The sequence below is a fragment of the Empidonax traillii genome, unplaced genomic scaffold, assembly GCF_003031625.1.
Source record: "Empidonax traillii isolate 1590-97213 ecotype Southwest subspecies unplaced genomic scaffold, ASM303162v1 scaffold207:size1520225, whole genome shotgun sequence".
Lineage (NCBI taxonomy): Eukaryota > Metazoa > Chordata > Aves > Passeriformes > Tyrannidae > Empidonax > Empidonax traillii.
The window spans coordinates 277,714-293,515 of record NW_020955400.1 but is presented as its reverse complement, the minus strand read 5'-3'; the positions used below and the strand labels follow the sequence as shown (position 1 = coordinate 293,515).

Genomic DNA, 15,802 nt, shown 5'->3' with positions numbered 1-15,802 from the left:
CATTCTGGGGCTTCCAGTTGTCTGTGTGCAGACATAGTTGGGAGAAAATCTTGGCACTGGCATCTTTCTCTCAAGGGAGAAAATAACTGATAGCACCTTTTTTTTCTTCATTTTAATATCAGCTTTTGTACAGTAACATGCATCTTCCCAGTTCTGTATATCCTATCAGTTGTGGTTTTACCTTGGCAGTGCATAAATTTTATTATTGGCCATTACTTTAGCCCTAGTTAGTATTTTTGCTTTCATTTTTCATTTCAGTACTTATTTTTATATAAAGAAATAAGCAGTCATATGTATGCTCTAGGAAGACAGGAAGAGGCCACACTTAGAATTAATAATTTTTAAGGCCACGTTCTCAAACAACTTCTTTTAAAAATGTAGGGTTACTTCCCATTCCTGCAAGTCCTGACACTACAGTGTGGTGACCACTAGATTTAAGCAGTCAGCAACAGGAAACAGTAGCAAATCAGGTGTTCAAACGTCTTCCAAAAGTGAAATTGGTGTCTAAGGTATCTCAAAGGCAGTGACAAAAAGGCTTTTGCATGTGGTGCTCCTGACTTGGAAGCTGAAATGAGCAATACAGTTGCAACTTCCATCTGTGAAAGACTTAAGTGGATCATCGGGTCTTTCAACTTGGCTTCTCGTGTGCTACAGGCCACACAGTCTCTTTTCTATGTAAAGACCAGTATCTGGGCTTCATTAAGTTGTCCAGCATTGATGCAAAATTATCAAGTGATAGCAAATCAACTATTTTTGTTTTGTTCTAGAGATAATCACCTTCACCACTTTAAAAAAGCTGTGCCTTACTTCCAGTCCACATTTGTCTGGTTTCTGCTTCCAACCCTTCAGTACCCATAGTTTTCTCACCATGAAAATATGCAGATACTGTAAACAAGTCACCTCTCAATCTCCTTTTTTTGGTAAGCTGACCAGAACGAATTTATCATTTTTCTCCAAAGTGTCCCTTTCAACCCCACTATTCATTCTGAGGCTGTTTTCATACTCTGTCTGATTTAGGATGTGGTTACAAAACTGGATGCTATATGCCAGTGTTTCACTCACCAATACTATATATGGAAATAAAGATACCTCTACCTCTCTCCATCCCTCTTGGACATCTTAGCTTTCACAGCACGTCTCTTCCATCGCTTCCTTTTCGTGAACAAAAATCATACATAGCAGCCTACCGTGACTTGAAGCACAAAGGCAATATGCCTACTCTAGATTCTCAAGTCCTGGGCTGTATCTCTGCAGATTTTATGCACGTCATATCTGTGGCGAAGCTTTCGTTGCTCGTAAGCACTGCTGAAATTTGTCTCGGTCGCTGCAACTCTCTCCTCTCTGCAAAACAGTAATAATGCTATTATCTGCATAACCTGCTATGCAACACTGTTCACAAGCAATCTGTAAAAACCTATTTTTAAACTGTGGTTTTGTCAGATCCAGATTTGACTGGATTCATTCAATAACACTTAAACAGCTATTAAAGATACATTAGAAATTGTGTATGAACTGCAACCATAGCAGTTCTTTTGGCAACTCAAACTAGACAATCCTGGCATTTCCTCTGCAGATGACTTTGGTTTTGGCACCTCCAGCTCTGTCTAGTTCAACTTAGAAGTTGCTTAATGGCTATAAAAGTACCTGACCACATTCTCATAAGAATCTGCCTGTTCACTCTACCAATGTGGGTTATTTTTCAGCTTTTCTTTTCCTTCTGTGGTAACCTACCTGAACTGGGAATGCAACATTAAAATGCACCAAATAAAGGAGTCTCTTAGAAGATCCCACTGAGACTTGTTATCTGATCTTGTGTGAGATACAGCACATTTCCAGGCTGGAGGCAGGAGCAGAGGCAATGTGTGGTACAGGAGGGTCGGCTGAAGTGTCCCATGCAGCTGGAAATCCATGCTGTTACTTGTAGGAGCAAAGGCATAACACCATGAAGTTTCCAGGAGGAGAGTTAGAAATTTCATTATAAATACTTACTGGCTGGAGAGGAGAACTCAGAGAGTGGTAGCCATTTACAAAGCATGGAGAAAGTTCCATATTTGCATTGCTGAGTGTGTTGTAAGGCAAGTGTTTCATAATAGAGATAATACCTTTTAATAGCTTAAGTAATGTCAGAGCAGTGCATATCACTGTTGCATTGTTCAGTTGACAACCACATCACTGCAATATATTCCAAATATATATTACTTCCATACTGTAGAAAGATATTTCTTTTGTTATTTAAGGCCTTTGTTATTTAAGGCCATGTTACTTCTTACATTTATCATTTATCACTAGCCTTTTTCTTTCTTTCTTCTATATGTTTCTTCCTTGTGCTGATTTTATGCCATGCCTTCTTGATGTTTACATCCTTGAGCATTAGTAGTTGTTTGATTACGTGTCTTTCAGATTATCTCTGTGAGCTCTTTCTGGCTAATCTCTGTTTTGGCATGACCCCGTTTTTCTTTGCCAGGTTATCAACGTCAGAGCTTCCTGAATATTGTCTATGTTAATATAAATAATTAAATTATATTAGGTTAACAGTGAGATTATTCTTCCCTCTGCTTTCTTTATTCATTGTAGTGGTAAGAAAGAACTTGCTGCATCTGTCTTACCTAGTTCAGTCTCTGACATTGATAGACATAATTTTACGGTGTCCGTGCTAATTACAGTCTGGTGTATTTACTTCCAAAATCCCTGATTGCTAATGAATAGGACATTCCCTTTGCCTAGGATTGCAGATCTCTGAAAGTCTGTGTATTTCCTTGACCTCTGGAGAGCTGTCCTTTCAGAGAGATCCATATCTGACCTTGAGGAGATAGGAAATTGCTGTGTGCCAGTGTTCTAGAGTTCTCCTAATCCCCTAGAGTCAGGAGTTGTCCCACGTCAGCAAAGCAGCAGAGTAATTCAGGATGAAGTGGTAAAACAAAGCAAGCATTGCTAGTGAGCCTGGTATAACTGTCCTCAGTATGCACGAGTGTCTAATCATTACCTACATGTTATTAAAAATTACACTGTATTTTGTTGATGGGAATTGCAGAATAGAGTAAGCTAGCAGTAAAGAGGATTATAATAGGGGTTCATAGTATTTCAGATAAAGTTAGTAGATGCTGTGGGACAAATTACTACTTAACTTTTCCATCAGCTTTGATTTTTAATACACTTCTGCCTGGTCAGTGACTGTGTTGGGTTTTCTCCACCATTGCATCTTTCCTTCAGCCATTGTGAGCCTATGCAAGGTTCTCCATCATGCAGTGCAGCTACAGCGTACCATCCCTCTTCCAACCTGCAACCAGGGTCCAGCCCCAGGCCCAAGACTCCTGAGCAGCAGCAGCCCTGTGGCCTTTGGAAAGACAACATGCAAGCCCAACACATCAGTGTTTCATCCATTCTCCCCAAACTGTCCTTTCCCAGATGCCCTTCAAGAGCCAGGCTAAACATTTCAAGTTTGAAAATTTTTATACTGAGCTGCAGTTCGATATTCTGAGGGTGGATCATTTCAAGCATAGCCATCAGACCCCAGCAGTGCTGGCCCAGTTTGGCAGGCATATCAAGCAGAGGTCCTCGCTGATGCATACGTCACATCTAACCGCAGTGACATACATTTACTGCCATTTAAAACTGTGGAGAAGTAGGTATGTGCTGTAGCTCAGCTGCACACCATTGAAATGCAGGGCCTCCCTGTGTAGTTCCAGGAAATGAGTTTGCTCTATCTGTGACAGCCATCATGTTCACACAGCCATAAGAGCAGCAGAGCTCGGCATGGAGTTTTTCCTCCGCGAGCACTAGCCGGGCAAGCCCACAGTTCTGCTGGCCTGCAGCCATCCTACACTGCCTGCAGCCTGGCTCACCTCCCTGCAGTGGATCCCCAAGGGTGCTGGGCTCCCTGAGGCTTCATCCAGGAGCAGCAGTGAGGAGCAGCCTCTGCATCGCACCCACCAAAACAGCAGGATGCTAGAGAGCACGTCATGCTGAAATCCTCTTCTGAAGTAGGGAGTGCCTTTAGGTTTATTTTGTCTAAATATGGCAATTCAAGGTTTTTTGAGCCGCAAAGTATAAACCCCATTTTTCCCTATGGATTGGGTTGCTGCAGTGAGTAATATCAATTTCTTACTTAAAAAAAAAAAAAAAGAGTGTGTGGAAAATAATAGTAAGTGTTCATGACTTGGTTACCAAAAAAAATTTGGTTTTCTTTATCCCTATCAGCGTACAAATTTAGTCTTAATTCGAAGTATGAGCAGGCTGCACTGGGAGATTGCATTACTGGATAGTGCATTCCTTTTAGTAATTTAAAAGAATGCCTAAGCAAACACAATTTTAAAAAAATAACCCTAAGAAATAAATGGTGTAGTTTGTTGCCCTCCATCTGCTTAGCTGCCTCAAAGGTCATAAAATGGGGATCCTTTAGTGGGAGAGCTGGGTTTATGTAGCATATGCAGATTGTTATTTTGACTTTAAGCCAGATCTACCTAATTTTCCATTTTTCTTCTGTGATGAGGAGGCATGCTTACTGGTTTCAAGGGGCAGTTCTGTGGTTTCATTCATATTTGTACTACAGGGCCTTTCAAGATATTTAAGATTAGAAACCAGTCTAAATAAAACTCAAGTGCAAAAAAAAAAAAAAAAAAAAAAAAAAAAAAAAAAAAAAAAAAAAAAAAAAAAAAAAAAAGCGGAGTTCACTTGCTTTATCAAAAGGCTGAGCCTGCAGCCGGGCACAGTCCCAGCTGGAGCCATCCAACAACCCGCACCTCACAGCTCTTCATGCACTACAGTTACAGATGATGATGCTGCAGGGCAAAAGAACAGGAGCCAGAAAATTTACATTGCTCCTGCAGCCTGCCAGAGTATGGGTGTTTCTGTCACTTATATGGATACTTCTGTAGCCATAGGTGTGCCCATGGAGCAGAGAAGAATTGCGCACATCCAGGAACCTCTTATGCCACTGTAACAGCAAATTCAGAGGAGGAGTGTATTGTTCTGGCTTGCAGCACTGGGCTGCTCCCTGCCTGGCACACCACCAGTACATTGCCTTTGGCTGGTCCTGCCCCCACTGACTGCCCCCTACCCTCCCCCCAAGAAAACAGTCCTTTCACCTTGTCGTGGTTGGCAGCGCTCCTGGGCTGAGCACAAGTGCCTCTCTCTGCTGGGAGAAGCAGCCACCAAAGGGAGCTGGAGCTGTGAAAGTGGCTTTTCCCACACAGAGTCCTGGAGGGACTGTATAAGTAAAGAGCTTTTTCCAAATGGAGTATTCTGTAACAGAAATAACTTATGTAAAATAAAAATGAAGTTGGCAAGCAGTATAAAGGCTTAAGCTTAATAAATGCAATATTTAGTAGTGTGTATTTGCTGCTGAGTTTGTAAAGAAAACCAGACTGCAAAGCTGGCAGGAGCTAAGCACCAGAAAGGAATGTCTTGAAGTGCTCAGTAATCATAAGGAAGTAGTTTCCTTCTCGCCCGAGGGCAGACTGAGTACAGGGGCCTTCCTGGAGCGTGGTCATCTCATACCCATCTATGGCAACCTGAAGGCAACTTGAACAACTTGACTGAGAATTTAAAAATATTAGACTTTTGTTAGTCTGTTCTGGTCATGGGTTAAGGTTGTGTAGAAGAGAATAAGCTCTTGGTAAACACAAATATTTTCACCAAAATATTTCACACTATTCAGTAACTACAGGTAGTGCTTTCTATGTTAATGTCTGTTTCAAATGCAAGCATTTCATGATCTTTCCCCTATGCTTTTTGTTATCTAAACCTCATGTTAAAGATTGCTTATGTGGTTTTAATTCTGTTTTTATAAATTTTAATCATTGTACTCCTATTGAAATAAAACTAAATTGATAAACAGTCAGGTTACATAGAGCGTATTTCATCATACATCACTGTAATTTAAGAACAAAGAATTCTGTCTACTAAGCTGTTTAATTACTTCATTATATATGTAGAGACAGACTTCAGTGTAAAGAACTAAACAGTTTGGTGTGAAAGTTCCATTTAATTACAGAGCCACATGTTTTAATTGTTATCAACTAATGAAAACCATTCGTCCTACAAATGCAGAATAGAGTTAATGCTTTAAATAATTTTTTTGTAATTTAGAACGCTGTTGCACTGGGTAAGCTAGTCAACATATTCTGTCTTTGTATCATATTCTTCCTACGTTTCAAATTATTCTTCTACAGTTGGTAAGCAAAACTGAGAGGGAGAATAGCTATTTCAGATATAACATTTTTTTCTGCCCCAGATGTGTGTGATGCAATGAAGTCCAATGAATAAGAGAATGTCCAGCCCAATGGCACTTGTCTTATTTAGTATTATTAAAATGTTCTCAGTTGTATTTCTCTAATTTCTTTACTCTGAAGGAGGAAAATGTGTATCCATTGACTGAAAATCAAATTTGTTTATAGGTGTGGATACCATAAACTATATGAATATTAATCTTTTAAAATTTAGAGAAAACAATTCATTTGCACACTGCTGTGCTCTGCCCATCTGTTATACTTTTCAAGATTTAAAATCTTGTACGAACTTCTTGTCTAAAGATCATTGCTGTTTACTAGATGGACCTACTCATCTTGTATTACCTCTTGGAATGAAAGAGTTTGCCTTTGCTTAAAATTCCTCTCTTCCTTTAGAAGTTATTCTTCGTTATTTCCCTTGAATAATCATATTGCTTGTGGCATCCCAAGAACAACTCACTTTTCCTTCTAGGAACCATCAGTGCACCCCTTAGCTTTATGTGTAACCAGTTATGGAAACCTGTTTCTCTGTAGAGCTGTTAAACACATGTTAAGCTTTGCTGGCAGGTACTTGAGAAGACCTCAGTTTGTTCTGCTCGTGTGAGCAAAACTCTGCCTATGGTAAAATCACATTTTGATTCAGGTACTCCCTCTGAAAGTGAAAGTGGTTGCTGCCACTGGAACCCAGTTGGAAACATGAAATGTTCTTTGTTGTATGCTTACTCCTTGTAAACTTTTTCTTTGCCATCCTTCATGGCCTGACCCTTTTGAATACTTGCAACTTGCAGAACTGCTGTTACAGTAAGAATTTGGTTTCCATTTTGAAATCCAACTCTTCTTCACTGCAACAATTTATCTATGTAGTGGTGTAGAACATGTGGATTTCTGTGTGGCATTTGTGGCATCACAAATATAAATACTAAGGAAAGAATGAGCAGTAGAAGCCAAGACATTATCCTAAAAACAAACAAACAATACCCCAACCAATCCAAACAAAAAAAAAAGAACAAAAAAACAACCAAACAAAAAAAACCACACACCAAAGGCCCCCTCTCCCCTCCCTCCCCCCCCCAGTTCTCCTGAAGACCTTGCTGTTGTAGCAAAGAGCAGGGAAGTGAAATCAGGACCAACAAGATTAAAATTAATCTCTTGGGTTTAGAGTCATAGAAAATGGCCTTAATGCGTCCCCTAGTCAAGTGGCTTTCTTCAGGAGAGAACCAATTTAGCTGCTCTTAAAATCCTCCAGAGATCCAGCTTTTGTAGCATGTATGTGCTACTGCACTGCTATCTATCCTTGCCACAAAAAAGGTTTTTTACTAATGTCTAACTGGCCTCTCCTTACTTCCATGCAAGCCTTTTCATCTTGCCATAACTGGACCCAGGTGTATTCTGAAGCTATTAGTCATTTCCACGGACATCACATTCTCTTAGAGTAACATATGAGGCTTCCTGGAGTGGAGCACTGAGCTTTCAGGAAACCTAATTATATAAGTTAGTATTTCATTTTTGTAACAATCATTTCCATTTTTCTGAAAGAAAGTTGCAGTTGATAGAGGGGATATAGTGATACTACAGGTCAGTACTCCCAGCTTTCTCTGTCCTTCACAGTTGACTTTCAGTTACATCTCTGTCTTGGAGAAAAAGAAATACTTAGGGTTCTCTGGCAGCCTGTTGCCATCTTTTAGAAAACAGCAAAATTATTTCCTTGAGAGTTTGCTTTACTTCTTATTTAAATACATTTGTGTATAATGGTAGATTAATCTATTGAGAGAGGAGGCAAAGAGGCAATTCACTACTTTTGTTAGTAGCTCAATTTCTTTATGAACAATTAAGGGTGTTGTATTTCAGTTTACAAAGCAAAAGTTGTCAGGTGATGAAAAAAATAGTGAAATCTTCTTCCTGTCCCAGGGCATGGTAGAAAGATGAGTCTAGTTTAATTAAACAGGTGTAACAGGATCAGAAATTTCATAGGCACAATCAGTCTTGAGGTGTCATGTGGTGATCCCAGCAGTGCTTCGGTGCTAGCCTGAGATGGATTCAGGTCCATAAATATCTGTTTAGAGAGACAGGTCACCTTATGTCACATAGGAAATAATTGATTAGTTCAGCTCAGTGGTGTGCTTGATATACTTGGCATGCATCAAATTTCCAAAGCTAGGCAAGATTGTGTGTTTCTCTACATGTTTATGCTCATAATTCAAATGACCTAATTTGTGTTTTCAGATAACCATTTGATGATTAAGGTCTTTGGTGACTGCAAACAGTGCCAAATGCCATGTATGAACTAGCCATATTTAAACATGCAAATCTGACTTAAAACATCTATATTTTCTTACGTCTTGATAAAAATAAATTCATTATTAAGGAGACAGCTGGAGCTCATTTGTATCACTAGTGCAGTAGGGCCATGCCTTACTCTTTTAGTAAAAAAATTTAGGTCTGGTCTCATTAATCAGCACCCACCATGTTGCTTTTTGTTCTATCTTTACAGAACATAGGAAACTTGGCAATCTGACTGTGACCGTGAAAAAGACCGTCCCCTCTCCAGAAGCAATACAGATCCTCTACCAACGCATGAGATATGAATACGAGTTTTATTACTATGTCAAAGAACAGTTCCACCTGCTAAAGCGCAAGTTTGGACTGAAGTCTCATATCAGGAAACCACGTCCCAGACCTGAGTTCTTCATTCCTTCTCCCCTGGAAACAGAGGAGCCGATAGACGACGAGGAAGAAGATGATGAAAAGTGGCTAGAGGATATCTATAAAAGGTGATGGATGGAAGAGCTACCCTTTCTCTACTGGTCACCCCTGCAAATTTCTTAAGATTTTTTAATTATTATTAAAAGTAACTCCTTAAGGGACTGAGTTGATGCGCAGCAGATTTGAAATGGAACAGAAGAGATCATTCCCACATGCTGGAGCCATTGGGAGATACTTGGTTTTGCAGGTTTGATTCATATCTATAGCATCCTTGCTATAGCATAGTTCAAGAGGGAAGTACCTACCATCTATCACAAAATAACTTTTGGAATACACCATAGTCCTTTGGGAAGCTGAGAAATATAAAAGAATAGATTAGGCAGTCTTGAAAATAAATTTCGTGGATTCTTGTCTCTCTCTTTGTCCAGAAACAAGCCTCCATGGCATAACACTGTGGCATTAACTACCAGCATTGTGAACTACAGGCATTTGGGCTATTTGGAGGAGTGCCTCTTTCTGTCCAAAGCACACTGGTATCCCAGTGGTATGATCAGAGCCACTGCTGGGTGTCTGTGCACATCCAAGGATAACAGGCTCAGAAAGGGGCTTCGTAATGGCTTCTTAAATTACCCTGTGCAGGAGGAACGAGGCTGCTATTTTGGCAAGTCAATACTTATGGGTGTAAGGTAAGTTACAGGAACCAGATATTTTTGGTAAACCCTTCTAGTTCTTAGAGTGGGAAAAGCTACCAGGCCAGTGAATGGCAACAACAAATTAAAAGTGCCAGGCAGAGTAACCTAAGTGGTAGAGTTTTATTTCAGCAGTTAAGTGTGCTTCTATTAGACTCTAAAGGACAAGGTGCAGAGTATGATTTTTATGTTCAGGAATGGTATTTGTAGATATTTTTTCTTCTTCTTATGAGTCACAAATCCAAAGATATAAAGTCATTAAAAAACTTAGGTGATCTGTAACTCTTATTAAGCATGACCTGTGTTTCTGCGATTGCAGAATTTAGTTGTTCACCTCTGAAGCTGAACGCAGCTGCCCCACCAGTGCAAACACCAAACTCCTGCTTTTAGCGTGGCTAGAAGGAAAATTAACAATATGAACATACATAGCTTCTCTAGTTGAAATATTTCAGAATCATAAAACAAAGGAAAGAAGATTATACACTCTGTGAAACCAAAGCTGATTCAATGATAGGTTGTTAAGAGAGTCACTGTGAAAGTTGCCCTTGTTAATCACTACAAGTATTATCTACCAACACTAGAAAGGGAATCAGTGGAAGCTGGAAGGGGAAAGAGAAATAGCTCCAATACGTTGTCTTTAAGGTGGGTGTCCCCAGGGTGAGGTTCTCTGTGACGTGCGTGCTTTCCAGCTGTTCGGCAACCTGCCAGGACTGGTGGTGCAGAAGTGACAGACCTGAAGGCAGCCCTGGGCAGAGCTCTTTGGCTCCATAGCAGAATAGGGGAGAGTTTGGGGGTCTTGATGAGGCCTTGGCCTCTTGTGCACCGTTGTTGCCAGAGGACGCTGGACTAATAGAGGATAATAGCAATAAAATCCTGTCCCTAGAGCACAGGAAAGAAGCAGAGATGAAGAGATGCAGCTGCTTGCCAGGATGAGGACAATCCACCTCTGTCTATCTCACATCGTTTCTCAAACATCTACAGAGCAATTTTTGCTTCTGATTCTGCAGCTGCCATGTGCAAGGTCATACTTCAGTTTGCAATAATAGGCAAAAGTTATTTTGTGATAGATGAAGCATATAAGCTAGGGATAAGCTCAAATGTGCTTTCCAAGGGTTTCCTCTTCCATGAGCCTGCTGACAGCCAATAAATGTTACGGCTCATGTTTTTCACAAGTCAGTCTTTATCTACACACAGGGAATGAAAATAAAGAAGTGTAATTGTGTTAAGACAAGATGCTAACTTACAGAAAATATTAGGAAGAAGATTCTCTTCTCACAGTTAACATCCCAGGTTGGTGGTAGCAATGCACTACTGTGGGGGAGCATGTAAAGACAGCTGAAAATGGCACAGATAATAACTAACATATTAGCTAAAATATGAATCTGCTGCATTGTATATTTTAAGTGGTTTCTATGAAATTACATTGAAAGAGTAATGATTAGTGTACACACTGTGGAGTTGTTATATTTTGGAAAGAAAACTAGTATTCTCATGTTTCTGAACTTCTGTTTGAATCCTTTGTTTGCCAGTGTTTTAACAGAATATAGTTACTTAACACATTCACCCTTCCTGCAAGTTCACTGCCGCTTACAGTAAAGTCTGGTTTTATCTGTTTATTTAATGGTATTTTCAACCATCACTACTTATATTCTCAATACAAAACCTGTTTAATGATTTACTCGCTAGGTTTTAATGTTTTCTTTTTCGTAACAATCAACCCGGCCTCTCCTTGAATGGTACTTCTTAAGTTTATCTGGCACTTAGCATTTCTGGTCCTATGGCCTATTTCTCTGTCATTAAATATATTTTATGTAACCCTTAACAGGTACATTTTAAGCTAGTTAATCTTTGACTTATTTATTGAAACTTTTCAGCACATTCCAAATTCTAAGTTGCTCAGGAAGAAGTTGATTTAAATGATTATATTTTGATCTGGTGAATATTTCTTAGTCAAAAAAAAAAAAAATCATTGTTTGCAAGCCTTTAGCCTGTGACAGTTTTGTAGGAAGTGCCATGCATGTACTTGTAGACCTTTGTGGGGGGAAAAAGGTGGGTACTCGACACCTATAAAAATAAGAAAATATATGTGTACATTAGCTTAGCTATAAATGAAAGCAACATACGTTTTGGGATGAAATCTTCTTTAACTTATTTACTACTATCTCCTGAAATACCAGTAAGCCATATCACTCTCTATTTTTCAGTCCAGCAATGTTTAAAAATAAAACTTGCACATTTCTTCCTGGCACCATAGTCCATTTGCTTGCACTAGTTTTCCTGCCTGGGTACAGCAGCTGAGGGTAAGACATTGGAGTTGCACCCAGCAGAACAGTGTTGGAGATGGCACAGTGTATCACAAAGCACGCTGAAGTCATACTTTAGCAGTGAGACTGGGGCTGGTTGCTCCGGGTTTATTCCATTTCTCAAACTATCTGGAGGTGTGAGAGTGAAGTCAGAATTGTTTTACTTAACTGGGATGCACAGTCAGTACCCTGACGTACCTTGTCTGTGGTCTGTGGCTGCTAAGTAGAAAGAAGTTTTATCCTGGGGAGAGACAACTTAGTCCCTATACACTGCTTTTTACTAGATGTGGTATCTGATGGCCAGGCATAAAAGCTCCAGTAGTCAGAGTGATGTTATAATGTAAGTGAAGCATCAGTACTTTCACAATAAAGAGAGAATCAACCATTGTTAAAATGCAGCAATCTGGAAAAAATAAATTTTAGTCTTAAGTTTCAAGTGACAGTGACAAATGGTGCCATTTTTTTTTGTTTCTGTTTAATTTACTTGTCTTCCACATAAATTGTGTTGGTGATACAAGGCTAAGTCCAAGTATCTGAAATGTTCTCTACTTATATGTAGAGAAGTAGCTCGGCAGAACTAAAGGTACGTGAACCTGATGGTGTATTTGAAGCATTTCAGTTTCTTTGCAATTCTTTATCATTGGACCTTTGATGAATTTGATTGAATGTTACAGTATGGAATGGTACGTTGTATTATAAAGACACACACAAACCCACAAATTTTAAATGTTGGAGAACAGATCTGTGGATTCCAGCCATAGAATTCTTCCTCCTTTCAATATCTGATATAAGAAAATGTAATGTAAAGGTATGTTTTTTGACTAACAGAGGAAGCCACACTGCATGCCAAACTTGGTCCTCTTATCAAATGAAAAAAACATTGTCTGCCAAAGAGTAAAACTCTACATCCTCTTGAAAAATAAAGGTCTATAATTTCCGGTTAAAGGTAATGGTGCTCTGATCTTTCCCTCCATTTTAAGAAAGGGAATATCTGTGACGTTAGACCATCAGCCCAAAACAACACGGCAACATTTTTTAGAGCTAGAATACTATAATACAATACTACAGCATTCCTTCTGTTTTATTTTTAAGGAATTGGCCTTTATTGCAAAGAGTTCTGCAAACCTATAAAACGCTATTGATCAATCTGTTTGCATGAGCCAAGAGCAGAGTAAAGAACTGAGCATTGCTAAATACAGATCTTCATACACAGATACTATGGGAAAAACGAGAATGTTACCAAGCCTTGGAAGTGCCTGTCTAGTGGTGTTGGAATCACCAGAACTGCTTTTGCAGGATCCCCACAGGATTCTTTGCAAAGTTAGGCTCTGCTTAAGTGCCCACAGGTATAGTGGGAAGGGTGCTGGAAGGCAGATCTATGAGAAATGCCATTTGGGGGTGAAAAAAATTTCCTGCACAGTATTTGAAGTGGATGAGAGGGATCTTAGTTTGAAGGTTGAAAGTTTAATTGCAACCAGCGTAAATCAATTGCCGATGTCTCACAGCTGAAATGTGGTCATATGTTTTCTTTGGTTTGCCAAGAAGTGGCATTGCATGCCAAGCTGCAGCATGCAGTGAACTTCAAATCTCAGTTGTAAGCTTTAGAAAATAGGGGTGTGTAATGGGAGCACCACCACATCATAACGATTGTGTCACAGCACCGACGTCTGTCATCTTGGAAGAGTCTGGAGCTGGGGTGGAAGGTTGTTACGGGGGCAATAGGATGGGGAAGGGAGAGGGTTTTCTGCAAATACATACTTGGCCTTTCAGACACCAAAAGATGGTGAGATTTGACCAGTGGTTTATTTTAATGTGGATTTTGAAAATAAATATGTGAACTTCCTTTATGAGTATGTAAAGGTGAATGTGAGTTGGTTTTGTATTTACCCATCATGGCTGTGAAAGGGTAAGTTAATAACACTGCTGTCAGGCAGGCATGGTAGGAGTGTGCTTTATGCAGACTTTTGTCATCCTTTTGTTCCTTCTCTGGATACAATGATGGGGAAAATAAGCTAAAAATTCAGCTACTACACCACAGGCAATTGGTGCTGTGAAAAGTAGAGATTAGCAGGAATACATGGAGTGGAGACGATGCTGTTCAGGGTTAATATTACTGGTCTAAACACGACATAATATAGAACACCCAGCAGAAGTGTTGCACAGGTTGCTCACTCTGTGGCTTTGGCTTGTCTGGAAAACTTGAGGCCATGCTTCAAAACCAAATGCTGCTTCAGATTTGTGATTTGTTACTGTTTGGGGTTTTTTTTACTTTTTGTGGCATTCTTTCAAATTGCCACTCTGCCTCAGGAACCTGATAGAGTATAAGCACGCAGCCTACTCCTGTATCTGATGCGCAGGAGCTTATCCAAGACACAGATTTGATCCTTCAGCAAAACTCTCTCCAGGTGACAAGTAACAACCAGAGTGAAACGAATCCTTGGCACGGTGGTGCTGCTAACGAGCAGAGTAATATTTAGATACTGTACCACAAGGGAAAGTATTCCTGCAGTTTTCCAGTTTACTACAGGAGACTTTGGGTAGCCTCAGGGATCATGGGAGCAATGTCAGGTAGCAAAAGTCGATTGCGTATCCCAGTGTTGATCTCATGATTGTCTCCAGTTTAGGTGCAGGAAAGAAACAGAGGTGGTTACAGTTTGTGGCAGACACAAGAGCGAAAGTCCAGGGTATAGCTTGCCACAGCACACGGGGATTTCTCTTCTAGGAGCCTCCTATCTAGTTTGTGTAGTGGGAAGCTCAGGGAGAGGAAATCAGCTGTAGTGGTTAGTCTCTCATTCCCCAAGATTCTCAAGATCTTGCCCGATAAATGTGCTAGAAGTGGCAATGAGGCAGTTGCACTTCACAGAAGAACAGTGAGCCTTTTCGATTTTCACTTTCTCCATTACTTTTTTTGGTTTTTTTTAACAAACCATAGACTGTATTTTCTGTATTTCCCAAGGTCAGTCTGTGGAGGGTATTTCTTCACTAACCATATTGTCTGAGCATCTTTGAAAATTATTGTTGTCTTTATCCTTTTGATCCACAGTGGAGGTAAAGAAGTACTCTTATCCCCATTTCATACATCAGGAATGGATACATCAAATGGGTAAGTGTCACACAGGAAGGTTGTGAAAAAGCAACAGTGATAATTTAGTCAAGTGTCTTAATCCTTGGACTTTCTTTTCTGTTCTAAAATTTGTCCTAGATTTTAGAAGGCAAAACAAGTACAATGGAAAATTTTAGTTACATGGAATTGTTTCCTTAAAACTCTAAAAAACTTTCAGTTAACTGCCTAAATATGAATAACTTTTTAGCCCTTCAGCAGACTATTTATGTCATTTGGGGATAAAGATTAGTTCCAAGTTTTATCTGTTCAGCTGCATAATGAGCACCTGCAGAAATGGTATGGCTGTAAGGTGGCTTTATGTTTGGGAAAGGTGTTCCTGTAGTAGTAAGAGCAGATAAGCAGATAGAAGGGTGTCTGAAGTCACATCTTGTAAACTGAGCCATTTACAAGAATACGATCACATTTTCTTCTGCAATATATGGTGCTTGTAGCCTACCTGAAAAGTCATCAGACCTGTTTTGACATATGTAGTCTAAGTTGTGTTTTCCTTTCGTTTTCCACAGTGCTTAAAAACCCAGAACATGATGCGATGCCTTACTGTTCAGCAACCAACACCGAGTGAAAAGACAGTACATGCTCACTGAGTAGTTAGTTTTGTCTGTTGTACCTACCCACAAACCCAAACTTCTGATAGCTTCTTCAGCTATCAGGTAGGGGCATATGCCTCTCAGCTGGGAGATATGGTGCTTTCCTCTCATCTTCTCCCTGTCCTTTCCTTACCTGGACAGTACAAATCGTTAAAACTTTTGCCCGTGT

The 15,802-nt window shown here is 39.8% G+C and overlaps 1 protein-coding gene across 2 annotated transcripts in view; it reads left to right on the top strand.

The window, feature by feature from the left end:
• UST (uronyl 2-sulfotransferase) overlaps positions 1-15,029 on the top strand; it is a 157,340-nt gene extending 142,311 nt beyond the window's left edge. Inside the window, exons 8-9 of one of the 2 annotated variants that reach the window (XM_027887367.1) lie at positions 8,719-8,998; positions 14,966-15,029. In XM_027887367.1, the coding sequence (XP_027743168.1) occupies positions 8,719-8,998; positions 14,966-15,029 (344 nt within the window). Of the gene's footprint in view, positions 1-8,718; positions 12,352-14,965 lie in introns of those variants that run through there. The other variant, XM_027887369.1, reaches the window with a different exon arrangement.
• Positions 15,030-15,802: the final 773 nt, after the last annotated feature.